We start from the raw sequence: 27,769 nt of genomic DNA, 5'->3' as shown, positions 1-27,769 counted from the left end.
CACCCATTCTTTCTCTCCAGAGATGCTGCCTGTCCCGCTGAGTTACTCCAGCATTTTTTGTGCGTTATACAGGTGATTGTGAAACAACGCTGAGGGGGGGGCATGTTTGTGCATCAAGACTGAGTGAACGGGAGGCGGAGGCAGGTTTGTGGAACACTGACTACAGGGGGAGATCGGTTTGTGCATCAACACTGAGTGCAGGGGGGGGGGGCAGGTTTGTGGAACACTCACTACAGGGGAGATCGTTTGTGCATCAACACTGAGTGCAGGGGGGGGGGGGCAGGTTTGTGCATCAACACTGAGTGCAGGGGGGGGGGGCAGGTTTGTGGAACACTCACTACAGTGCAGGAGGGGGGGTGCAGGTTTGAGTGCAGGGGGGGGGGGGGCAGGTTAGTGCATCAACACTGAATGCAGGGGAGGGGCAGGTTTGTGCATCAACACTGAGTGCAGGGGGGGGGGCAGGTTAGTGCATCAACACTGAGTGCAGGGGGGGGCAGGTTAGTGCATCAACACTGAATGCAGGGGGGGGGGGGGGGCAGGTTTGTGCATCAACACTGAGTGCAGGGGGGGGCAGGTTTGTGCATCAACACCAACAAACACAAACATCTTTGATCAACACTGAGTGCAGGGGGGGGGGGGCAGGTTAGTGCATCAACACTGAGTGCAGGGGGGGGGCAGGTTAGTGCATCAACACTGAGTGCAGGGGGGGGGGGGCAGGTTTGTGCATCAACACTGAGTGCAGGGGGGGGGGGGCAGGTTTGTGCATCAACACTGAGTGCAGGGGGGGGCAGGTTAGTGCATCAACACTGAGTGCAGGGGGGGGGGGGCAGGTTTGTGCATCAACACTGAGTGCAGGGGGAGCAGGTTTGTGCATCAACACTGAGTGCAGGGGGGGGGGGGGCAGGTTTGTGCATCAACACTGAGTGCAGGGGGAGCAGGTTTGTGCATCAACACCAACAAACACAAACATCTTTGATCAACACTGAGTGCAGGGGGGGGGGGGGGGCAGGTGCATCAACACTGAGTGCAGGGGGGGGCAGGTTAGTGCATCAACACTGAGTGCAGGGGGGGGGGGGGGGGGGCAGGTTTGTGGAACTGGGGGCGGGGCCCGGTCGCGTTCAGGCGTTTTTGACGCCTGACGCGGCACGTGACCGCGGCGTTATAAACGGAGGCCGCGGCGCCTCACTCCCTCCCCTTACACCCTCCCTCATTCCCTTCCCTTCCTCCCCTCCCCTCCCTCCTCCCCTCCTCCCCCCCTCCTTTCTCACTCGCCTTACTCCCATCCGCGGCGACTCACTCTCTCACTCACTCTCTCTCCCCGCTGCGGAGACTCATTCCCTTCTCCTCCTCCTCCGCGGCGGCGGCGGGTGCGCGGCGACTCACTCCCCCCTCCCCCATCCATCCATCCGCGAGTCCCTCCCACCCGCGGCGACTCACTCCCTCCCTCTCTCCTCCTCCTCCATCCGCGGGCAACATGGCGTCGTGTAGTCGGTAAGCGGCCGCGGCCGGGCCGACCGGCGACAAATGTGTAATTGTTCTTATCGCCGACGTCGGCTGCGTGTTTATCGCTATCCGACCCCCTTCCATCCGCGGCGGGTTGTTGTAGTGTTTGTGTGTGTGGGGGAGGGAGAAGGAAGGAAGGAAGACGCGCTCGATGGCGGCAGCGCCGTGTTGTTGTCGTCGTCGTTGTCGGCGGCTCCTCTGTGTTGTTGGTCGCTGCCTCTCATTCCCCGCCGCCCCCTCCCTTGTTCACGGCGATGGCGGCCGATTGTTGTAATATTGGGGATTTAAAAAACAGAAGTACTCGCGTGACATCGATGTCGAGTTTGGTTGGGGAGGGGGAGGGGGCTCCGGCGCCATCACGGTAGCGCCGTGTTAATGAGGGAGGGAGGGAGGCCGGCAGCGTGGCGGTGGGGTGGGGAGGGGGAAGCTCTCGCTGAGGTGATGGCGCCTGGAGACCCCCCTCCCTCCCCGTGTGGGTATGACGGGCAGTGGGGAGGGAGAAGGGTTGAGGGGACAGGGAGTGGAGGGGTTGAGGAGGGAGTGAGAGGAAGGGTTGAGGGCACGGTGTGAGGGAGAGGTTGAGGGGACAGGGAGAAAGGGGTAGGGAGTGAGTGAGAGGAGGGGGTTGAGGGCACGGAGTGTGAGGGAGAGGTTGAGGGGGTAGGGAGTGAGTGAGAGGAGGGGTTGAGGGCACGGAGTGTGAGGGAGAGGTTGAGGGGGTAGGGAGTGAGTGAGAGGAGGGGTTGAGGGGACAGGGAGGAGAAGTGGGGAGAGGGCGTGATGAGAGGGGGCAAGAGTGTGAGGGGAGGAGGGATTTGGGTGGGATGGGGTAGTGGGCGGAAAAAGGGGGCGAGGGGCAGTGGGGAGAAGTGATTTGGGGTGAGAAGGTGGGGGAGGGGCAGGAGGTTATGCAGACGGGGGGGGGGGGGGGGGAGCGCGGTCTGAACAAGCAGGAGGGGGTAGGGAAGGAGAGAGGTGGGTGTAGGTGGCATTGGGGGCTGACAAGGGGAGGGCACAGACAGATTGTGCAGGGGAGAATGGGGGTTGGTTGATGTACAGTGCCCTCAATAATGTTTGGGACAAAGACCCTTTATTTGCCTCTGTACAACTTGACATTTGTAATAGAAAAAAAATCACATGTGGTTAAAGTGCACATTGTCAGATTTTATTAAAGGGTATTTTTTATGCATTTTGGTTTCACCGTGTAGAAATTACAGCAGTGTTTCTACATAGTCGTGTTCCCGTCTTCTCCCCATTTCAGGGCACCATAATGTTTGGGACACACAAGTGTTTGTGATTGCTCAGGTGTGTTTAACTGCCTCCTTAACGCAGGTATAAGAGCCCTCGGCACCTAGTTTTTCCTCCAGTCTTTCCATCATCTTTGGAAACCTTTATTGCTGTTTATCAACATGAGGACCAAAGTTGCGCCAATGAGAGTCAAAGAAGCCATTATGAGACGGAGAAACGAGAATAAAACTGTTAGACATCAGCCAAACCATAGGCTTACCAAAATCAACTGTTTGGAACATCATTAAGAAGAAAGAAAGCACCGGTGAGCTTACAAATAGCAAAGGGACTGGCAGGCCAAGGAAGACCTCCACAGCTGATGACAGAAGAATTCTCTGTATAATAAAGAAAAATCCCCAAACACCTGTCCGACAGATCAGAAACACTCTTTAGGAGTCAGGTGTGGATTTGTCAATGACCACTGTCCGCAGAAGACTCAATGAACAGAAATGCACTGCAAGATGCAAACCACTGGTTAGCCGCAAAAATAGGATGGCCAGGTTACAGTTTGCCAAGAAGTACTTGTGGACAGATGAGACAAGATTAACTTGTACCAGTGATGGCAAGAGCAAAGTATGGAGGAGAGAAGGAACGGCCCAAGATCCAAAGCATACCACCTCAGCTGTGAAACAGGTGGTGGGGTGTTATGGCCTGGGCATGTATGGCTGCTGAAGGTACTGCTCACTTATCTTCATTGATGATGATGGTGGTAGCATAATGAATTCTGAGGTGTATAGACACATCCTATCTGCTCAATATCAAACAAATGCCTCAAAACTCATTGGCCAGCGGTTCATTCTGCAGCAAGACAATGATCTCAAACATACTGCTAAAGCAACAAAGGAGTTTTTCAAAGCTAATAAATGGTAAATTCTTGAGTAGCGATGTCGATCACCCGATCTGAACCCAATCGAGCATGCCTTTTATATGCTGAAGAGCCAACTGAAGGGGATAAGTCCCCAAAACAAGCATAAGTTAAAGATGACTGCAATATAGGCCTGGCAGAGCATCACCAGAGAAGAGGCCCCGTAGCAGAAGCGTCCACGTCGCGTGGCTGGAAACTGGAAGTATCCCAAGCTAATTCTGCTACCACCATCATCTATTGCAACAAGTGATGGCTCCCATTGATTGTCACCAGAAGCTTGCGTCCTTTTCAGGACGGACGTTGACAGTGATATTACATTTAAAACATGGAAGATGGACACGAAATACGAAGATCAGAGAAGACACCTAGTAATTGGTGATGTCCATGAATCACAGACTTAAAGCAGTTATTGCCTGCAAAGGATATGCAATGAAATACTAAACATGACTACTTTCATTTACATGACATTGCTGTGTCCCAAACATTATGGTGCACTGAAATGGGGGGAGGGGGAGGGGGACTATGTATAAACAATAAATAAATGACGGGTCTTTGTCCCAAACATTGGAGTGCACTGTGATTATTGTACAGGCGGCAATTTCTGCTCAATCTATGCAGCTGCCTTCACAGCAGAACTCAGCGAAGGTGCTGGTGTAAATCAGCGGGTCAGGCAGCATCAGTGGATGGAATTGATATGCGACGATTTGGGTTGGGTCCCTTGTTCAGCCTCTGCAACAGTCTTGTTGAGTTTGTTATCACACAGCACAGAAACGGGCCCTGTGGCTTGCCACTTCCATGCCAAACTTTCCCTAAAATTCACCCGTTCCTTCTCTCCAGAGATGCTGCCTGTCCCGCTGAGTTACTCCAGCTTTTTGTGTCTATCAAGCTTTTTGCCTCTCCACCACCATCATTTGCCTGCATTAGAAATGTCTGTCTAAATGCTTCTAAGCATAGCAAATGACTTTGAATCTAGTCAGCAGGCTCCACTGGAATGGATGCACTAACAACAAGCAGCTGTTGAGGGTAAATTTTTATACCTGTGGGGGAAGAAGTGCCCAATCATTCTATTGTGAAGTCATAGCAGATGCCGTTTTTAATTGGTGTTTTGAGCAGACAAACAAGACAAAGATAAGAGACCAATTTCAAATTAAAGTGTGCTGACTGACATTGCATTTGTTCTACATTCACGTGGGTTGATTTGTCCTGATGTAATCTATATTAGTTGCAAAGTACATAACGTATATAGTGAGGGACGGAGTGGCTGAAATGACTAAAGAGCCAATAATAAAGTAGACTAAATTGGCGGACTCTGGAAATATGAACTAAAAATAGGAAATGTTGGGGATTCTAAACGAATATGGAGAGAGATCCTGATGTTCCATAACTGAGAAGCTTGTAATGTTGTCTTGGAATGTTGACTTGGTTTCTATCTCCATGGGTACTTGTCGAATATCCCTACATTTAACATTGACTGCATCATTTGCTGTTTGGAGGATTATATTAACTGAAGTTTTATTTAATGATCTTTCTGCAAGTGAATGAACATACAGTTTGAGGGGAGGTGTTCCACTTTGAGTATGGTACTAAGGTTGGTGCAATGTTTTAGTGCCCAGACCTACAGCTAATCTTGTGACCTCTGAACCAGGAACTTGAAATCTTCCCACAGTATCTGGGAAATTTTAATAATTACATTTAATTAGTCACTTTCTCATTAGTCATTAGATCATTTTATGAGATTGCCACTCAGTGTAACTTTGCAGCCAGATCAACTTGGAATAATAATGCAGATGCTTTGCTATGAATGTTGAACTGTTTGATAATCAGTGGATGATCTCTTGACCCTTTGGTCCATCCACCATGTAAAATATTCTGCTGTTATGTTGGAATGCTCGGTTTCTGCCTTATTGGGTGGAATCAGTTGCATAGTATGTATACACATACAGGGTGTATTGCAATTTACGCAACTATCAAGGACAATCAAACAGCTTAAGGCTTAAAGTTTGGATTGGCTTTCGTTTATCATTGTCATGTGTATGGAGATGCATGCAAAGCTTTTTTTTGCCTGCTATCCAGCAAATTGTGCCCTTTATGAGTACACTCGGTAGTGCAAAGGTGAAAATAAACAATGCAGAATATGATTTATCAAATACAGAGAAGGTGTGCATTAAAAAAAAAAAAATTGCTAGGTGGATTGTAAGATCAAGAATTCATTCTTAGCATATGAGCTGCTCTTTAAACTGGCGGAACCGGCTTTAAAGCCCCCGATCACAGAGGAGAGAATAACTGGGTTGTGAGTGGTTCTTGATTATGTTGGCTGCTTTCATAACGCAGTATGAATAAGCGAGTTCGGTATTCCAAAAAACGCAAGGGATCATGGAATTCGTCACGGGTCATTCGAGAATACAAAAACGAACGGGGTGCCTGGTTGTTGGGGAGAGCGGGGTGTAACAGCGAGAGAGAGGGGGCAGATGTGAGTGGGAGACGGGAAAGACTGGACTGGCAGAGAGACGGTGAGAGGTGGGGGAGAGAAGGGGGGTGAAAGACGTGAGTGGGGAGACAAGATAGAGAGGTTTCGGTTAGACAGACAGCCAACGGTAGAGCCATGGCTCGTTGATTCCAGGAGAGTCGAGAAACTGTCCTCAATCGAGAGAATGCAACTTCAGAACCCCCTCGTCTCGACCACACTGGAGATTTCGGTGGACGCAAGGAACAAATGACCTAAAGTTTGCGTTGAGTGAACTAACTTAGGAGCCCTAAAAGCAACCTCTGGTGACCATGCCTGCCACCAAAAAAAATAAATCAAGGTCGAGGTGACCTGCAACCTCCTACCACCTCTCTCTCACGCATATGTTGAAAACTTTCCTCAACTATGAAGAAAACCGGCTTCGACTAGACCTGCGACAAAAAAATTATCGATTTTTAAAACGGCAGCCTATTTTTAGTCGAGACCGGTTTTAATCATAATGAAAAAATAAAAGCAACCTAGATGAAGCCTCGACCATGCGGAAACCAGTTTTGGCCATTACGGAGAGTGACCAAAACCTCCGGAGACCTCATGGAAACCTTGGGTGGCGGGCAAGGTCACCAGTGGTTGCTGTTTGGGTCTCCTAAGTGGGACAGGGGCTTAAGTGATCTTACCGTCCTCGTCGTACACCGCCGTTTTGTGAGAGGTTTGATCCCAGCTTCAACTCAGCCAATGCCAGTCACATTATCTGGACAGGTGGCGGGGGATCAGGGGGCTGATGTGAGGACCGGCGATGCTATGGAATCCTAGCCGGCCGCCACCGCCGAGCAGCGGGATCAAGGAGTCGGCACCCGATAGGTGAGCGGTAGCTGGTGCCTCTCCGCTCGCCGCTGGAAGAACTGACACCTCTACTCCTCGGGTCGGGTGCTGCCTTCTCGACCCCGCTGCTCGGCGACGGCCGACTAGGATTCCAGAGCATCGCCGATGCCTCGCATCAGCTCCTGATCCCCCGCCGCCTGTTCGGATAATGTGACCGACGTTGGCTGAAGCTGGGATCCAACTACTCTCACAAAACGCCGGTGCGCAGCGAGGACGTTAAGACTCACTTCACTCAACGCAAACTTTAGGTCATTTGTTCCTTGCGCCCGCGGACATCCCCTCTCTCATCCCCTCTCATCCATCCCAACCACGGCGCAAAAGTCGCACGGCGCAACCACGGCGCTAGGCCGACACTCCACGGATGGGAGTGTAGGCCTAGGCCCACAGCCAGCGAGGAGGGGAGGCGCCGGCCTCAGCTCGACTCTGCCTGTCCCGCCGGTGGGGTGGGCGGGGTTGAGCTGGAGTTGGTGCTTCGTTTCCGAGCCACCTGCAGGCCTGGGCCGGTACTGTGCATGTGCAGTCGGAATACCGAATTCGCTTATTGCAGACACGGGGTAGTTTCATTATGATGAAGCCGAGTTTTAGTTAAAAATATAAGAAGATATTAAATTGGTTTCTGGGCTAGCTTACAGCTTATATTTAGTGTCAAATTAGGCTTGCCTTAGGTTGCGGTGTGTGTGAGATAATAAATCCTATAACATTGTCTCCCAAGTGAGGAAGTGACGGAGAGGAAGAGAGATATCTTTGAAGTAAGATGCCATAAACCAAATGACCAATGTTTATGGGGAGGAGGCAATAAAGGAAGAGAGAAATAGCCAGTCACATCTTTGTAAACAAATGACCTATGTTTATGAGGGACCAAATGACAGAGGAAGCAGCGAAAAGAGCTAGGGTGGTCTATTTGGAGATAAAATGACCTAAAGCAAATGGCCAATGTTTTTAGTATATCTTGTACCATGTAAACAAAAGGTTTGATGTGATGCATTCTGTGGAAACCTTTTCCTGTACCTCTGACCATGACTAATGTCTGTGGAATGTGCTAAGGGGACAAAAAAAAACCCTATTTAAGGCAATGTAATTCTGATGTTAAGGGAAGGTGGCTGAGCACAGTTAAGTGTCTACATTGGTCACTTAGCTGGAATTCTCGCTCCCTTCCATCGGCCGATGTTAAGTAAAGTTTTGAACTAGTCTACCAAACAGTTTGTGTGGTGTCTGTTTATTAAGAAGCGAACCTGGTTTAGTTAAGATAAGTAGCTTTTTCAATTAAGAACTGAGCTTCATTCACAACTCTCTGCAATTTCTTGCTGTGTTAAGCAGAGCAGTTGCCATAAGCTGCGATGTATCTGGAGAGGGTGCTTTCTGTGGTGCATCTATAGAAATTGGTAAGAGCCATTGCAGACATGTTGAATTTCCTTAGCCTTCTATGTAGAGGTGTTTGTCTGATATCTTGGTCGTGGCATCAATATGGTTTGAACAGGACAAATTTTTGGTGATATTTATACCTCGGAACTTGAGGCTCTCGCCCATCTTTACTTCAGTACCATTGATCCAGGCTGGGGTGTATACACCACTTTGTTTCCTGGTCATTGATCAGCTCCTTCATTTGCTAATATTGAGGGAGAGGTTGTTGCTTTGACGCCATGCTACTTAAGCTCTGTCTTTCCTGTACACCATGTTATCATTGCAAGATCCAAACCATTATAGTGGTGTCATCTACAAACCTGTAATGGAGTTAGAGCAGAATTTGGTTGCACAGTTACTAATGTATAGGGAGATTATAAGGGGTCAACAACGCAGCTGTGTAGGACACAGGTGTTGAGAATTATCGTGGAGGATGTTTTATCACATGTCCTGATTGCAGTTTATGGGTCAGAAAGTCAAAGATCCAGTTGCAGAGAGGGTTGCTGACTCCAAAATCCAGGAGCTTGCAGGAGAGTTGGCTGGAATTATGGTTGTGAAGAAATTGGATTCTGATATGGGTGTCCTTGTTATCCAAATATTTCAAGGACGAGTGCTATGACAATAGACAGCAGGAGTAGGCCATTCGGCCCTTCGAGCCAGCACCGCCAATCAACGTTATCATGGCTGATCATCCTTAATCAGTACCCCATTCGTGCCTTCTCCCCATATTCCCAGACCCCGCTATCTTTAAGAGCCTTATCTAGCTCTCTCTTGAAAGTATCCAGAGAACTGGCCTCTGCCTCCCTCTGAGGCAGAGAATTCCACAGACTCGCAACTCTCTGTGCGAAAAAGTGTTTCCTCGTCTCCGTTCTAAATGGCTTGCCCCTTATTCTTAAACTGTGGCCCCTGGTTATGGACTCCCCCAACATCGGGAACATGTTTCCTGCTTTTGCACCGAGTGCTGGCTTCTGCTGTGCACTATCTGGGAGGCTGGAGCTGATGTGTGCTGTGACCAGCCTCTTGAAGCACTTCAAGATGGATTTCAGAAGTGATGGTCATGAAGGCATGTAAACTTGCCTGCCTTTGACACTGGGATTATACTGCTCACCTTAATTGGCACACATGACCTTTGAAACCTTTGAAGATGGGAGTCTCAGATTAGAATAGTGAGAGTTTAAAGATGTCCACGCATACACCCATAGCTGGTCTGTGCACTTGCGTGCGGTAGCTAACAGACAGAGTTTGGGGATTTTCTAAAGTGCAGAAGAAAAAAAGAATAGTTTGGAATGGATGATTTGTCAATGCTTTATGTGCAGCTCTAATGTATGCAATTCATCAGCTAAATTATGCCGAGCTTAGCCTCTTTTTTGAGAGGACGGTTGAAAAGCTTTCTCTTGGGTTGCATCTCCGCTACATTTGTAGCTAAGTTGTAGCCAAGATCAATACTTGAGTGTCCTGACCTGGAATTCTCCACATAATGCTGTTGGGATAACATTATAGTATATACAGTGCAGCAAAAAAATAAGCCCTTTGGCCCAAGATGTCTCTCAATTTAAATTAATTCCACCTTGCCTGCACATATATCCTTCCATTCCCTGCCTGTTCATATGCATATCTAAATGTCTCTTAAATGTTGTTATTGTGTCTGGTTACACCATTTCCCCCGCACTGTGTTCCAACTCCAGACTCTCTACACCACTCATAATATTATGTACTTCTATTGCTTCACCTCTCGGCCTCCAGAGAAAACAATCCAAGCTTGTCCAACCTCTTCTTGCAGCTAATGTTTTCCAATCCAGACAGCAGTGAGGTAGAGTTCACTGTTGCCATCTCAACAATTCACGATGGGCAATAATTGCGCATGACAACTCCGAGACGGGTCACGCAAGCATGAAAATCTGTATTACTTATAAACTGTATTATTGGTACACTCCACCATTAGTCGTTGAGCCCAACAAATCAAGTATGCCACGGTGATTTTCAGTGTATGCTGAGTTGATCGCATTTGGTAATTTTGGCCCCAATATATCTCTGTAGAAACATAGAAATTAGGTGCAGGAGTAGGCCATTCGGCCCTTCGAGCCTGCACCGCCATTCAATATGATCATGGCTGATCATCCAACTCAGTATCCCGTACCTGCCTTCTCTCCATACCCTCTGATCCCCTTAGCCACAAGGGCCACATTTAACTCCCTCTTAAATATAGCCAATGAACTGGCCTCAACTACCCTCTGCGGCAGAGAGTTCCAGAGATTCACCACTCTCTGTGTGAAAAAAGTTCTTCTCATCTCGGTTTTAAAGGATGTCCCCCTTATCCTTAAGCTGTGACCCCTTGTCCTGGACTTCCCCAACATCGGGAGCAATCTTCCTGCATCTAGCCTGTCCAACCCCTTAAGAATTTTGTAATTTTCTATAAGATCCATTCTCAATCTCCTAAATTCTAGAGAGTATAAACCAAGTCTATCCAGTCTTTCTTCATAAGACAGTCCTGACATCCCAGGAATCAGTCTGGTGAACCTTCTCTGCACTCCCTCTATGCCAATAATGTCCTTCCTCAGATTTGGAGACCAAAACTGTACGCAATACTCCATGTGTGGTCTCACCAAGACCCTGTACAACTGCAGTAGAACCTCCCTGCTCCTATACTCAAATCCTTTTGCTATGAAAGCTAACATACCATTCGCTTTCTTCACTGCCTGCTGCACCTGCATGCCTACTTTCAATGACTGGTGTACCATGACACCCAGGTCTCGCTGCATCTCCCCTTTTCCTAGTCGGCCACCATTTAGATAATAGTCTGCTTTCCTGTTTTTGCCACCAAAATGCATAACCTCACATTTATGTAGAATAGTGTTCAAGAGAGAGTTAGATTTAGCTCGTGAGGCTAAAGAAATCAAGAGATATGGGGGAAAAAGCAGGAACCGGGTATTGATTTTGGATGATCAGCCATGATCATATTGAATGGTGGTGCTGGCTCGAAGGGCCGAATGACCTACTCCTGCACCTATTTTCTGTGTTTCTAATACTAAGATAATTCTCGGTTTGTGGAAAAAAAAACATTGTATACATCCCAGCCTTCCAGCCTCGTAATTTGTTGAGAGGACAGCCGAAGATTTGAGGAAGGACATTCTTGCTATTGAGGGAGTGCAGCGTAGGTTTACAAGGTTAATTCCCGGGATGGCGGGACTGTCGTATGCTGAGAAAATGGAGCAGCTGGGCTTGTACACTCTGGAGTTTAGGATGAGAGGGCATCTCATTGAAACATATAAGATTGTTAAGGGCTTGGACACGCTAGAGGCAGGAAACATGTTCCCGATGTTGGGGGAGTCCAGAACTAGGGGCTACAGAATAAGGAGTAAGTCATTTAGAACGGAGATGAGAAAACCCTTTTTCTCACAGAGTGGTGCGTCTGTGGAATTCTCTGCCTCGGAGGGCGATGGAGGCAGGTTCTCTGGATGCTTTCAAGAGAGAGCTAGATAGAGCTCTTAAAAATAGTGGAGTCAGGGGATATGGGGAGAAGGCAGGAACGGGGTACTGATTGGGGATGATCAGCAATGATTACATTGAATGGCGGTGCTGGCTCGAAGGGCCAAATGGCCTACTCCTGTACCTATTGTCTATTGAAAAGCTTACTCTTGGGTTGACATCTCAAGTTACATTTACAGCTAAGTTGTAGCCAAGATCAGTAATGTGTGTCGGCGGCCACCGTGCTCCGGAGCTTACCACACGGCGACCCGGTAAGGCATTGCCCGCTCCCCGCTGGTATCCCAGCGCTGCGACGCCGCCGACTCCCAACATCGCGGAGCTGGGGCTACGGGCGTCCGACCGCGGGCGGCGCTCGATTTGGAGCGCCGCGCAGCCAGGGGTAGAGTTGCCAGGGTCGGAGCTCCAACTGGCGCGGCTGGTGCTCGCAGCTCCGCGATGTTGGGAGTCGGCGGCCACAGCGCTCCGGAGCTTACTGCATGGCGACCCGGTAAGGCATTGCCCGCTCCTCGCCTCCCCGACCAGGTAGGGGACTAAGAATTAAAGTTTCCCCCTTCACCCCCCCACCACATAAAATCCCTCCAAACTAACTGACTAACATTTAAGCAATGATTTACAATGATTCCCCGGTCTCCGGGGAGGAGGCAGCCGCTCCAGACTTTTCAAGCCGCCCGCGCTACCTACCTAATGTACGCTAAAAATCTTCCATTCGGAAATCCGAAAAATTCCGAAATCCGAGAAGTGTCTGGTCCCAAGGCTTTCGGATAAAAGGTTGTGCACCTGTATTACTCAAGCCCACAAGCCTTTGGTTTGGTTTCTCTGGAGCTTTGGGGGCTGAGGGGTGATGTGATGGAAGTGCACAAAAACAGACATTCTTCTTGTGCAATTGCTTTAAGAAACCAGCTTTCGCACCCTTCTGACTATGTAATTTAAAATAAATATACAGAAGGGTCATTGTGTGGATTTTGCCAATGGCTGTGAAAAGGAAAAAAAAAACATTTGAGTATACCTTTTGAGTTCTGTCAGTGGGGGAAATACTAAATACTTGTTGGTAAGTGTTAAATTACAGTCGCAAAATGGAGGAACCATTTAAATCATTGAAGGTAGACACAAAATGCTGGAATACTCAGGATGTGAGGCAGCATCTCTGGAGAGAAGGAATGGGCGACGTTTTGGGTCGAGACCCTTCAGACATGTCAGGAGAGGGCATGGGACAAAGATAGAATGTAAATTAAATAGATTTAAATCCTTGAGTTGCAGACATGTCAGGAGAAAGAACAATGTACAGCAGAAAGTAAGCATTAAATGTGCATGCATCATGATTGCTATTAAAATGTTATATGATGTGGAAAGGGAATGATGAGAATTCCTGTATTGAACCATCGTAGGTCAGTCATTTGAGATGGGAGGTGCATGTTAAACCAGGTAGTGTGATTGGTAGAATGCAAGTGAGAGGTTCTTCAGCCAAAATAGCTTAGTACTGTGGTTTGATCACACTTTATGTACATCCAGTTCTAGTTGTTGAGATATTAAAAATGTGATAATGATGTCTTGTGCCTTCTTTCCAATGGAAGCTGCGAGAAAATGTGTGGCCAGTGTGATGGAGGTCTTTGATATTAGCTGTTTTGATGTAGCATTTCCTGTAGATCCTTCAGATGGTGGGAGGGGGTCTGTGCCCATTTTGAATAGGACAATGTCCAGCACTCTCTGCAGCCTACTTCGAATTTAGGCTTTTGTGTTGTCGAACCATGCCTTGATGCAACCAGTCAGTATGGTCAACACAAACAGCTGATATAATTTAACATTACCAATCACAGTTGATGATGGTTCTGATCAAATCATGGTTTTAAACAATTTTAATATTACTTTGCAAGTCAATTTAACGTAATATAAGATCATCATTTTTTAATGTAGTCATGCTCAGCTATTGCAGCCTTGAACTTGCTTTTTCAAGTAGTATTGTAGAAGAGAATGTAATTATTTGTGAATGAGAGACTCCATATCGCATGTTTTGAATGGGTTCCTCAAATCTGTTCCTAAATATTATGCTACTTGCAAAGTTTGAAATACGTGGCACCATTTAGGTTTTTGGAATTCACCCTAAAAATATTGAGATTTTTATGTAATTACTATTCCTTAATCTAGCTGATAGCTGAGTGACATGGATCTTCATTGCTTTGTAATTCTGGCATGTCTTATTTACCCCCTTGATACATTTTATTTCCATGTTTTCCCAGATTTCTTCTGGGGTAATGTTTGTATTCAGAGCTGTCCTTTTCACCCGCTGACATGTCACATGTTGGCTCATTGATGCTGAAGCAAATGAAACCTCTTTGACAAAGGCGCATTCTTTCTGCTAAATATGCTCTGCTGTGATTGGCATTGATTAAATTCTGCAGACTAAAGGGTGAACTGGACTTAAACTGTTATTCTGTAAACTGAGGAAATACATGACTTTAAATCAATGGGTTTATTTTAGTTTTGATTATTACAAACAGACATTTGCCATGATATAGTTAGATATTGAAGTTGCTTATTTCCTTTCAGTGGTGATCCGTTGCCTAGAGTGCAGTGTCCAAACCATCCAGATGCCATACTGGTTGAAGATTACCGTGCTGGGGATATGATCTGCCCTGAATGTGGACTGGTTGTAGGTAAAATAAGTCTTTACATTATGTGCAGTGATCTGTAAAACATATTATGAAATCTGTATACACTGTGGCTATTTTTGGTTTTCTTCTGCCTTATATCACTGAGAGTGTTGCTTGAAAGAAATTAAACTTAACTTCCTCCCTTTTTATTTTGGAAGAAAAACTGAAAGTAACATTGCCCTACAGCATGCAGCACTTTGTTGCTCAACATTCACGATCACCTATGATCCACGTTCCTGCTGTTTGGATCCAACCTGTATCTTATCTGTTAATCTGTGTTTGTCAATGCCTGACCTGTATGTCTGTGGCCTTGGAGCTATCTCAACAGCTTTTAGTACCCAGAGATGCACTTTTGTTAACCAAATGTTGCACGACCATGCTATCCTTTAAAACCAGTGATGATGAAGCAACATAATTTGCATTTCTTTTGATTTTTAATTGGTGATATTTTTATATTGGCCCCTATTTTACATTGGGGAGCAAATTGAAGCAGGTGCTGTTTATATGAAATAAACCAGTTTTATTCATAGTTTTATCTTTATACGTGGTTGGCCCACTTTGTTGCTGTCTACTTGCTTTGTTTGTGTTCTAGACAGGGAGTCCAGTCTGGTTTAATGTTGTTTTCTCTCCCTTACAATTGCCTCCAGGCTCTTATCCATTTTCTGGTCTCTGGAGCCATTTTCCAAAATCACTCGGCCTCATATCATATGATTTTTGGCACACGATTCTAATGCAACATGCTGTCGCTTACCTTCATTGTTACTGACACACCAGAGTCTACTTCCAGAACCGAGCACTCTATTTTAAGCTCTGTCACAAATGCATTTTCAGAAGGATATTCTGAAAGGTATTCTAGAAAGGTATTCTGCCAGAGGAGGTAGTTGAGGCAGGTGCTATCGCATCTTTTAAGAAACATTTAGACAGGCACATGATGGGACAGGTTTAGAGGTCAAATGGGTCAAATGCAGGCAGGTGGAACTAGTGTAGATGGGACACCTTGGTCTGTGGGGGCAAGTTGGGCCGAAAGGCCTGTTTCCGCGCGTTATGACTGAGTAAATGTTCATTGCATCCTGCTGTGCAGTGTTACACTGCCACCAACATGTAACAATCCATTAGCAAGACTTTGCAGAATATGTCATTCAAAATCCAGTCTACCGAATAGCAGACCAGCAAACTGCCGGTGATAAAAGCTGTTTTTATAATAACATCAAAAATGAACTTTTGCTTATCTGGAAGGTTGATTTTGAAATATCATTTATGGAAGGAATCATTATACAAATGGTCTTCTGCACATCTCACGAGCTAATATCTGTGACCTTGAGCAGAAAAAAAAATCAGTGTGTCAAAGGAAATGTTGGCTTGAAAGCGCTGCAGAACTGGTTCTGAAAACACGGGCATTTCCATATTACTGCAGCATTACCAAGGGATAATCAAGGTTTGTGATTAATTGTTTTGCGGAGGGTTAAGCAGTCTGTCATTTCCTGAAGGGTCTCATTACGATGCTACACAAACATTTGATTAAAAGAGCATTGTAATGTCTTGCATTTGTCGTCAATTTTGTGTCATTAGTATGCATATGCTTATTGGTTTCCTTTTCAAATTGTAATCAGTAATGTTTCTTTACACAATGTTAGTAGTAAATGTGGAAAGATATAAAGAATTGCTTAAAGCTTATAAATTTGCATGAATGTTTGTCTTACACATGTTCTATTACTGCCTAATAGAGAATAAGGTTTGCATTGAGGATGTGAAAAAAATGCATTGTGTTTAGACCTTGAGTTTACTGCCTGCAAGGCTGTTGGAAACATAGACAAGCAGTGCCTTCATAAACAAACACGAGAATGATTTGCAAGGCCATTGGGGAATGGATTTGATGGTATTCTGCTAGGAGCTAGTATTGATTTAGTTTAGTTTAATTTAGTTTATTGTCACACATGCTGTGAAAACCTTTATTTTGTTGAGTTAGCGGAAAGATTATACATGATTACAATCAAGTAGCCCACAGTGTACAGATTAGTTACAGGATAGAGGGAATAACATTTAGTGCAAGATAAAGTCCGATTAATGATAATCCGAGGGTCTCCGATGAGGTAGAGATCAGGACCGCTCTCTAGTTCGTGATAGGATGGTTCAGTTGCCTGATCACAGTTGTGAAGAAACCATCCCTGAATCTGCAGGTATGTGTTTTCATAATGGCCCAAATTTCTATTTTGTAAAACACGATTCTGTATAACCAAACTCTTTCTCGGATAAAGTAAATGGGAGATTGCCTAAGTCAACTGTTGGTGCCAGCATGAGGTCAAATCTTAAAGTATCTTTGGTTATTGATGCATTTGGCAAGTTGTGAGTTAATGAATATTTAGTTGAAATGGATATTTTCAAGGGATGAGCAAAGTCAAAAATTGTAAATGTTTTAAAAAATTTCCTCATCTCGGTCCTAAAAGATTTCACCCTTATCCTTAAACTGTGACCCCTTGTTCTGGACTTCCCCAACATCGGGAACAATCTTCCTGCATCTAGCCTGTCCAACCCCTTAAGAATTTTGTAAGTTTCTATAAGATCTCCCCTCAATCGTCTAGATTTTAGCGAGTGCAAGCTGAGTCTTTCCAGTCCATTCCTTTTGTGACTAGGTGATAAAATGGTGGCCTTTAATTGAGAAAATTAGAATGCACCTTCCATGCGTCGTCAGAGTGAGTAATGTAAGTTGGGAATAATTTATATTCATGTTGCTCTGGACAGGCCTCCATTTAATAGTTAATTTAGTGTGATTTTCATGCCGGTGTTGATCTTTGCCTCTTTCTACAGGTGATCGAGTTATAGATGTTGGCTCAGAGTGGCGAACATTTAGCAATGACAAAGCAACAAAAGACCCATCTCGTGTCGGTGATGCCCAGAATCCACTGCTAAATGGTGGTGATTTGTCAACTATGATCGGAAAGGTAGGAATGTGACATAAATGAAATGCAAGCAGTGATATCATTTAATAAAACACTCTCCTACTTTGACTATTATTGTTGTAAAATTTCTCCACCACTGAATTATGTTATTGTTTCCATTGAATTGCAAGACTCCCCACTGCGGATGCCTTTTTGTCAATCCGAGATTTGCAGTACATTCCGTGCTTGTTTTTCTGCATATTCGCAGACTTTAATCAGTGTTTGCAGTTGACAAACTTTACTCCTAACACCCCCTTACACTGTTCTGAAATGGACTAGGTTTTGGTTTATTATTGCCATGTCTACCAAGGTACAGTGAAAAACTTTGTTTTGCAGGCTATCCAATCAGATCAGATAATACTAAATGTAAATACAATCAAGGCAAACTCAGTTACTATATGTAGAGCAAAGGGAAAGAGACGGGTTGCAGATCACCATTGTAGTGTTCCAAAGACAGAGCCCAATGTCCTCAGTGGAGTAGAGGTGAATCAGACAGTCCCCTAACTTATGGTAGGGCTGTTCCGAAGTCTGTGAAAGAAGTGACAGAGTGAAAGCTTTGGGATGCACGCTTTAAGCTTCTGTATCTTTTGCCCGATGGGAGTGGGGAGAAGGAATGACCAAGGTGGGTCGTCTTTGATTTTATTGGCTGCTTTTCTGAGACATCGTGGTGTAGATAGAGCCAATGGTGGGATGCCTGGTCTGTGCGATGGACTGGGCTACATCAAGAACAAGAGCTGTTCCCAAACCAAGTGATGATGCTTTCTCTGATGAATCTGTAGACGTTAGTAAATCATTGTTGACATGCCAAGTTTCCTCAGTTTTCTCCGAAAGTAGTAGCGTTGGTGTGCTTTCTTGCCTGTTGGTCCACAACTGATCATTAATTATATTAATGCCAAGGAACTTGAAGCTCTCAGCCATTACCATGTTGGCATCATTGCTCATTGGGACATGTAATTGACCACACTTCCTGAAGTTGATAACTATCTCCTTGCCATTGAGGGAACGGTTGTTATAGATAGATAGATAGCCTTTTATTGTCATTCAGACTTAGTCTGAACGAAATTGCAGCAGTCAACATATAATACAATACAATAAAACAATTATCCTGACTATATCTGTTACTGCTGCTGTGACCTCGGCCACAGTGCTGCCCCTTCATACTATAGCTCTGCCTGTTGTAAAGAGTAACCTTCGTAAGTCACTTAAGATTGATCATCTTGATTTGTGTTAAATGCAATGAAGGGACATGGGGGACATAAAGACATGCCCATAAACATCAAATGTTGAGTTCCTTCATCTGTGGATTACTGTAAACATGGAGCAACATGGAGTTGGTATCTCTATGCTAGCTGTTTAAGTCTGCCGGGCTGTCTGGGAATTGCTGGTTTTACCAGAACTCAGTTGGAAGACTGCAGATTTCTTACAGTAAACCACTGGCTTCCAGTCACCCAGCTTGACAATATCAATTCTTTCCCCATTCCCATCCCATCTCCTGTGATGTTATCTTTGATTACCATTCCTCCCCAGTACTGATCCTCTGTCTAAATCCATAGACCTTCCTCCTTGATATGATCCTAGCTCTCACCCTTGCGATTCCCTCTGACGCAGCAGCTCCATGACTCACGATTGTAAACTCATTTCCCCTTCTCTCCGCCACTCTCTTTGCTGCGTTCATCTTGCTGTCCTTGCCTATCCCCACAATCCTACAACTGATGTCACTAAAGCCCCTGTCCCACTTGCGTGTCCTTGGCATGATAATTACACAACCTCGTGGTCACGTTGAGGCGCGACGGACAAACGAAGGCTGCGTCAGACTTCATGCGTCCGCACAGCCTTCTGGAGTGCGTGACGTCATTTGAAGATGGACACAAAATGCAGGAGTAACTCAGCGGTACCGGCAGCATCTCTGGAGAGATGTTTCGGGTCGAGACTCTTCAGTCTGAAAGAATGGTCGTGACCCGAAACGTCATCCATTTCTGTTTTGATTTTAAAGTGTTGGATAAACCTTTCCATTTATTTACATGTTAAACTGTGTAAAACAAACAAAAGAAAAGCAGAAAATGTAATCTCGCTATAAGTTGTGTTGGTGTAGTCCTCCTTTGTTTTCAGTGTTTCCTGTGGACTTTGATCACTTTTATTGACTCACTTTTATTGATCTTGGGCCAGTATTTTGCATTTGGCATGGCTTTCAGGTGAGGGTAAAAGTTTAATGGATGAGTGGGGCCAGTTTCTTTTACTCAGTGCCGAGTGCCTGGAATGTACTGGTGGAGTAAAGAATGATAGTGGCATTTAAGATGCTTTTGGATAGGCACGCGGATATGCACAAAATGAAGTGATATGGGTCATGTACAGGTGGAGATTAGTTTAACTTGGCATCCTGTTTGACACAGACATTGTGGGCTGAAGGGTCTGTTCCTGTACTTTTCTATATTCTAAATAATGCTTAGAGACAGTCTTCATATCTGAAGAAAGGGTCCTGACGCAAAACGCCACCTCTCTGGGTTCTCCAGTGAATGCTGCCTGAGCCGCTGAGCTACAGAATAATGAAAGGCATAGATAGTGGATGTGGAAAGGATGTTTCCACTGGTGGGAGAGTCTTGGACCAGAGGTCATACCCTCAGTATTAAAGGGCGCTCTTTTAGAAAGGAGGTAAGGAGGAACTTCTTTAGTCAGAGGGTAGTAAATCTGTGAAACTCATTGCCACAGAGGGCTGTGGAGGCAAAGTCAGTGGATATTTTTTAAGGCAGAGATAGACAAATGCTTGATTAGAATGGGTGTCAAGGGTTAAGGGGAGAAGGCAGAAAATGGGATTAGGAGGCAGAGATCAGCCATGAATGAATGGCGGAGAATAGGCCTAATCCTATAACTTGTGAACTCCAGCACTTTGTGCCTTTTTGTGTAAAGCAGCATCTTGTCATTCTTTGTTTCTACATTTTGGGAACGTTACTTCCTTTGCATTCCTTCACAGGGTACTGGATCAGCGAGCTTTGACGAGTTTGGGAATGCAAAATACCAAAATCGCCGGACGATGAGTAGTTCTGATCGAGCAATGATGAATGCATTTAAGGAAATCAGCAATATGTCTGACAGGATCAATCTGCCCAGAAATATAGTTGTAAGTTGGTGACGCTTTTGATTTGCAGCGGTATCGTTCATGTAATTTAATGATCACATGTTTTGATATTACTGTTAATAGTAATCAAAGAACTCTAACTTAATTCAATGTTTTCTTCCCTTTCACTTGTCAGGATCGGACAAATAATTTATTTAAGCAGGTATATGAACAAAAGAGTCTAAAGGGAAGAAGCAATGATGCCATTGCATCTGCCTGTTTGTATATTGCCTGTAGACAAGAAGGTGTGCCACGAACATTCAAAGGTAAGGAGGACCTGGAATTCTAAATTTTCAATTAGTCTTAATTCCATAAATTCTAACTAGCTTTTAATTGGAATTTTTGGTTCAGGTAAAAATAATTATTTTGCTAACAGTTTTTAATTAGACATAACCGCAACCTTGATCCAGTCGTGGACACAAGCTGAATGTAACGGCCATTGCTTCAGAACGTAGCACCGAGTCTTTGGGAATTCAGAAGGAAACTATTTGGTGCTCGAAGCTTTTGACTGAAGAAGAGATGAATGATTGGTGTGAACCGTGGGTTATCATCAACATCTTGTCCTCCATCAAATTTAAGCGGCTTTTAAACATCCACCTTCCATCCCAAGGTCAGAAGTGGACATGCTCATTGGTACACAAAAATGCTGGAGAAACTCAGCTGGTGCAGCAACATCTATGGAGCGAAAGAAATAGGCGACGTTTCGGGCCGAAACCCCTTCTTCAGACTGATCATTGGTGTTTGGTGTTCATCCCCAGCATAATGCCAACGATAAAATAGAACTTGGTGACACCCCAATGGTCGAGAAAATGGCAGATACTCGCACCAAAGGTTCCAGTTAATCATCTCCCTTCTTTTGGCTTCAATTACAACATCAGTGATTTACCATGGGCCACCATAGAACATTGCAGGGTTTTACCATGGATAAAGAGTAGAGCAGTGCTGTGTCATCACCATCAGAGCTTCTCCACCAACTACAAGGCTCAAGCCAAGACTGCGGTGGAATAGAATTACTTTTCTAAAATGGTAAAGGTGTAATTCTTGGTTGAGATGTTCGTTGCTATCCAAGGTGGAAATCTGCTGTATCTCCCCTATCACAAGGAATGGCTTTTCATTCTTTGCGTTGCCCATATTTTTTGACAGCCAAGAGAAAAAGAAAAAAAAATCTGTGAAATGTACTATGGCCTGGGATATGTAATGTCTTGCCAAGGTATTAAGGCAGGCAAGTGCTCTTCTGACTTATGGACAATCCTGACTGATGTCCACACCCCAATCTCCCTGTAATTGAGTGGATAAGAGACCACACTAGTAGAATTTAACAACATAATTACAAGACAGGAATGGAGTAATAGAAGCAAATACAATTACGACTTTTAAAAGACATTTAAACGGATATATGGACAGGAAGGGTTTAGCTGTCAATGGGCCAAATGCAGGCAAATGGGACTAGCCCAGAATGCCAACTTGAGTGGCACGGGCAAAGTGGTCTGATTGACTTGTTGCCATGTTGAACACGACTCTGATGCGCTTCAATGTTACTTCCTGAAGGCTAAATCATAAATTTGTTATCTAAGCTCATTGTAGCAATGTTACAAAATTTTGAGATTTTAAAAATCAAGTCTGCAATTTATCCCATCAGATAAAGCATAACAATAAGTTTAATTTGACACCAAATTCACTTTCATATCTCAAGTATTAAAAAAGTTATGGCCATTTTCATACTCGGAAATTAGCATCTTGTTCCCTATTGATTTTCAATGGACATTACAAAAAAGCTGTGATCTTGGATAGTCAACAGGCCATTTCTTAAGGAAAGATTAACATTTTTAAATAGCCTAAGTGTCCAAAGATTATTCACAAATAATTCACAATATAACATGATTTTTATATCTAATTTACATTAATTTATAGGCCAAATGGAAGGAATTTAGTGTTCAATTGCTGTAAATAAATGCCCATTTAAATCGGCTTTCCAGTGGGTTTCTGTGAACGCGCTGATTTAGAATGTTGACAGCGCGCTGGATTAGTGCCCTCAAATGCCGAGAAAAATACTGCGGGATATAAAAAGCCCAAAATGAACTATTCGCTATAGATAACGTGATATATAGGGTTATATATATGCCCCATTTAATGTAAAAATAAGGTACATACCTTTAATTGTTTGCTTTATAAAACCCTGGGGCTGCGAGATGTTGCGGAATGAGACAGTAATTTAAAATTATCATAACTATATTATCGAGGCCTATAAAACTAATAATACCTTTTGCGACCGGGTCTTGCAGCGATTTTTCGTTAATGATTTACTAGGCTGAACATCTGCGATTAGTACAGCCTAGTAAAAATCGCGTTTTAAACCCGCCCCCTCCAAACAGCGCCAAAATCGCGCAAATGGCTGTGGGCAGATTCCCAATGGCGATTCAGGTAGGTTTTGTAACATACCTACTCATTGTAGGATAGCTATTGTAACAAAGCTACAGTTTGCCCAGAAGGCCCATTGCCATCCTAACAACTCATGGATCACAACTACAAGCATACCCACATCTAGAGAACTCGTATAAAAATAATGGTTGCTGAATTACAAATCTGAAATTTTCAATAACAAAGAAATAAAAATGACTTGGATTGTACCTCTCACGTCACTATGGAGCATTCCAAAGGTTTCAGAAATGCAGCCACTTTTGCATTGTGCACAGGAACTAATTTGCATAAGAGTGAGTTCAACAAACAGCAGGAAGCTAAATGACCAGATTGTGCGTTTGCTGGTGTCATTTGTGGGTCAGAACATCGGGACCACTTCCCCATTGATTGCTCGCGTGTCAGGGGTTATGGGGAGAAGGTAGGAGAATGGGGTCGAGAGGGAAAGATAGATCAGCCTTGATTGAATGGCGGAGTAGACGATGGTCCGAATGGTCTATTTCTGCTCCTATAACTGATGAGCAGTATTGTCTGATATATTTGTGTATATTAGAGGGATGGAATCTGTCAAAACTCCGCTTTGGTTCCGAATCGTAGCTAAAACTGATGTTAACTAGGTTGCCTAGCATTAGGTTTCCCCCTTTTCTTGGCTCAAAGCTGGTTTTCGAATGAGAAGTGGCCCATTAAGCCCCTTTGTCTAATGACCCATGGTTTCTGACACCAAGCATTTTCTCAAGCCAAGATGCTCTGCTTTGAGAACGGCTGCTTGCCTCTCTGAGGTGCGTTACAAGTTCATCAGTCATGCGAGGCTGAGCAAATGGAGTAAGGCAGCATTTTTTTAATTTAAGACCTAACTTTTCCATTTTCTACGCCTGGCCAAAGCTCGGATGGGAATTGGGTGGTGATCTGAGTTAATACTTTTCTTTCACCTCTAGGGCCTGGATTTATATCCAGAGAGATGGGATAGGAGTCTGTTCTCTGTAAGGTCCTTAAAGTCAAATCATTTTGAGGCAGCTCAATCCAGTACTCCGTAGGTATGTGTCTACTGAACAAAATGTTCCTTCATTTACTATGGTGTTAAAAGTGGAAATTGATTAGATGGTGTTTGGATAGTGTACAAGAACTTTGCATCTAATTGATCTATTTTTGATGTTGGTACCAGTATTAAATGGTAGAGTTTAACTTAACTCATACTTGGCTTAGAGCAGGTGTTCATCCCATTGAAACTAGAACAAGGATGATTTAAAATAAATATTTGTTCAGCCGTTTAGATTGATATAACAATATAGTTAAATGTGGTCAAACCTTAAAATAGTTTTTTCATCTCAACTGAACATTATGGACATCACTGGATCTTTGTATCCAGTTAACTGTATTATGTATGCCAGTTACTGTCTCACGTATGGCCTGGTAAAGTAAGCAGCGTTGTATGTTGAGCTGCTGGTGCAGAAGAGATTTGCTGTGGAGGGAGGGGCGAACAATTCTGAATTGTTGGTCTGGCTGACAGTCCAATGTAAGGGATTTCAGCCCCGGAGCTGATCCAAATGGAAAATTCAATGGTTAGTGCAAGCTGAGCATTTGCTGGCAGCCTAACAAGCAATTTCTTGTTCGATGTTGATTTTAAATGATTTTACTGCATCGAACCAATCATGACCATGATGGTAATTTTAATACCCAATGTATGGCGCATATAAATACATTAAATTGCTGCCCACCAGTTTGATATCAATGCCATTAATCAATGCGTTTAGAAATCTTGAGTTCAACGGGTTGTGTAAAGTTGTCCACAGGCTCACTTGTATGGGTCGTTGGTTGTATGGGTCGAGTGCAGTTTCCAAGTGTCTGGAAACTTTTGCTGGCTACTTGCAATTTAAGATAAACATTTTTTTTTTTTTTTTTCTGAGAATCATTTTATGCCCTCATTCAGCTCAGACATCTGAGCTAGTTCATGCCATTGATGCTTGCTGTTTGGCCTGCACCCGCCCCAGTCCATCTATAACACTCTTGTCACTTTTACCGTTAGAAATTTGCGCAGTGTCCAGAATCCCGAAGAAGGAAATAGGCCGCTGCTTCAAGCTGATTCTGAAAGCTTTGGAAACCAGCGTGGACCTCATCACCACAGGAGACTTTATGTCCCGGTTCTGTTCAAACTTGGGATTGCCTAAACAGGTTCAAATGGCAGCCACGCACATCGCAAGGAAGGCCGTGGAACTGGATTTGGTGCCTGGTAGAAGCCCAATCTCTGTGGCTGCAGCAGCAATTTATATGGCATCGCAAGCCTCCGCAGATAAACGGACTCAGAAAGGTAAGTAGTGACCTACTTACCCGTTGTTCAAGACTTAGTGATGTGGGTCTGATTAAAGTATAAAATCCATGAACTTTCAAGAAAATGTAGGGCACACAGGAATGGTCCATTAAGATCCACTTGTGTCGAGACCACCTCTTCACCTCCCGAACTCCAAAAGTAAAATTCAATTAATTCACTGTAACTGATTTTGGATACCATTCTTCTGTATCATACATTTTCCTACAAGTCTATGGATTTTATACTTCACATCATTAATGTTCTGGATGCATATATGTGGCTTGATGGTAGACATGAGCAGGTGGTGTCCAAGAATATGATGTCAGTGTCTCAAAACTGATGTGAAGGTCATTCTGAGGCAGGAAGAAAAAAATTATTGCAGAATATAGTGAATCCCTGGAATCTTCTACCAACGATGTAGACCTGATGGATCTGGAATGAAGCAGATAGTGGCTACGGAGGTACAAGATCTGCCACTCGGGCAACCTTTTCACTCAGTATTGTAAATCTAGAATGAGCCGCCGGGGGAAGCTACGGAAACGGATACAATTGTAACTTCCAAGACATTTTGGCCAGTGCATGGATAGGAATGCTTTAGAGGGATATGGGCCAAACGCAAGCAAATCGGACTAGCTTTAGATCAGGCATCTAGGTTGGTGTTAGAGAGACAGTGTGGAAACTGGCTCCACGGCTCACAGAGTCCGCGCCGACCAGTACATCACCCTGTACACTAGCACTGCCCGACACACTCGCGACAATTTACAATGTTACCCGCGCTAATTAACCTACACATCTGCATGCCTTTGGAGTGTGGGAGGACACGGAAGCACCCGAGGGAAACCCAAGTGGACACAGGGAGAACGTGCAAACACCGTACAGACAGCACCCGCAGTCAGGACCAAACCTGGGTCGCTGCCACTTTAAGCAGCAACTCAACCACTGTAAACTCCTATCTCACCAGGGACTAACTTTACTGTACCACTCTACAGCTTTTTTAATTGCTGTTTTTTTCCCCTTTTTCCTTCCGCCCACAATATTTAATATGAAAAAGAACATGTGTGATTCTGTTGCATTCTGTTTGTAATTTGTCTTTTTGCGCGAGCATTGCCACTTTTCATTTCACTGCAAATCTCGTATGTGTATGTGATGAATAAACTTGACTTGACTTGACTACCCACCCCAACTGGACGATTTGTGCCGAAGGGTCTGTGTCCGTGTTATACGACTCTATGACAGTACTGAAGACTGGGTACGATCATAATCTAATTGTTGCCTTTTTTTTTACCTCTGCAGAAATTGGAGACATTGCCGGTGTGGCTGACGTCACCATCCGGCAGTCCTACAGGCTCATCTATCCACGTGCCGCTGACCTTTTTCCTGCTGAATTTAAATTTGACACTCCAGTGGACAAGCTGCCCCAGTTGTAATCTCAGCCAGTCAGCACAAAATGTACACAGTAATTGTTTTAAAATTCGAAAACCAATCATCATTTCCCCCCTACATTTGAAACAAGTTAATATTAATTCTAATTTTTGAAACCTGCTTGGGTGAATAACTCAAGAACCAATGAGGCTATGGAACAGCTGAGGTTTATGCTCTCCAAATACAGCACATACATTCCCAGGCTGAATTTCAAGACCGTTTGTACTTGCTAGATAATTTGTATATTTGCAAGTTAGGAATTTCTACTTCATAGATCATTACTTTGTATATAATGTGCAAAATGAGGATTTTGTGCTGTCAACAGCTACTAACAGATTGGCTCATTGGCAGAAATCTTTGGTCGAACTCCTAACTTGTAATTTGTCATACCTATATTCAGGTCGGTTTGATCCGTGTCTTCAATAAATGGACATTTTCCTTTTGTTTTTAATCTACATGGACTTCTTGAACTTTACATTTGGTATTTATTGTTAACGATTGGTTGCTAAGCTTAAAAAAGAAAAAAAGATTGCACTTAACATCAGCTTAGTTTCAAGTTTTGGGAAAAAACCTGTAGACTGTTTAGTTTAACCTATGTATTGAACTGCATTTGATTTCTGTTTTGTTGCGAGATTCTAACTGCAAGGAAACTTGCACTGAAGTAAGTGTGCAGTATTTGTGTCCATGAGATCATAAATCGATTATTTTTGAAGGGGAGATTTGTCATGTATTGGTTTTACTGAAAAGAATATCGTGTATTTGTACAGAAAGTAATCAAATGGTTAATATTGAGGGGTCAATTTCCAAAGCAGCAGCTCCATTTTACATCAGTGTTATGTGAAAGGTATACATATTGCTCAAAGTTCCTTTAAACCAACTTAATTTGATCTTTAAGTAGGAGTTAATGAAATCTAGATGGCTTTTTGCAATTGTACAGAGAAATGAATTAAAAAACAAAAACAAATCTAACTTTGTTTCATAAAACTATGCTGGCCAAGTGCTGTTTGTTTCCTTTCAGCTTTCTATCCCCTTGAAACATACATACG

The 27,769-nt window shown here is 44.2% G+C and overlaps 1 protein-coding gene across 1 annotated transcript; it reads left to right on the top strand.

The window, feature by feature from the left end:
* The first annotated feature begins 1,374 nt into the window (after nt 1-1,374).
* Nucleotides 1,375-27,440, top strand: gtf2b (general transcription factor IIB). The gene is made up of 7 exons (XM_055641352.1): nt 1,375-1,491; nt 14,430-14,536; nt 17,339-17,472; nt 20,438-20,584; nt 20,718-20,847; nt 25,020-25,301; nt 26,595-27,440. The coding sequence occupies exons 1-7, from the start codon at nt 1,475-1,477 to the stop codon at nt 26,726-26,728; spliced, it is 951 nt and encodes a 316-aa protein (XP_055497327.1). The 5' UTR covers nt 1,375-1,474; the 3' UTR covers nt 26,729-27,440.
* The last annotated feature ends 329 nt before the right edge of the window (nt 27,441-27,769 follow it).

Source organism: Leucoraja erinacea, chromosome 10, assembly GCF_028641065.1.
Source record: "Leucoraja erinacea ecotype New England chromosome 10, Leri_hhj_1, whole genome shotgun sequence".
NCBI classification, from domain to species: domain Eukaryota; kingdom Metazoa; phylum Chordata; class Chondrichthyes; order Rajiformes; family Rajidae; genus Leucoraja; species Leucoraja erinaceus.
This window is presented reverse-complemented; position numbering and strand designations above follow the sequence as displayed.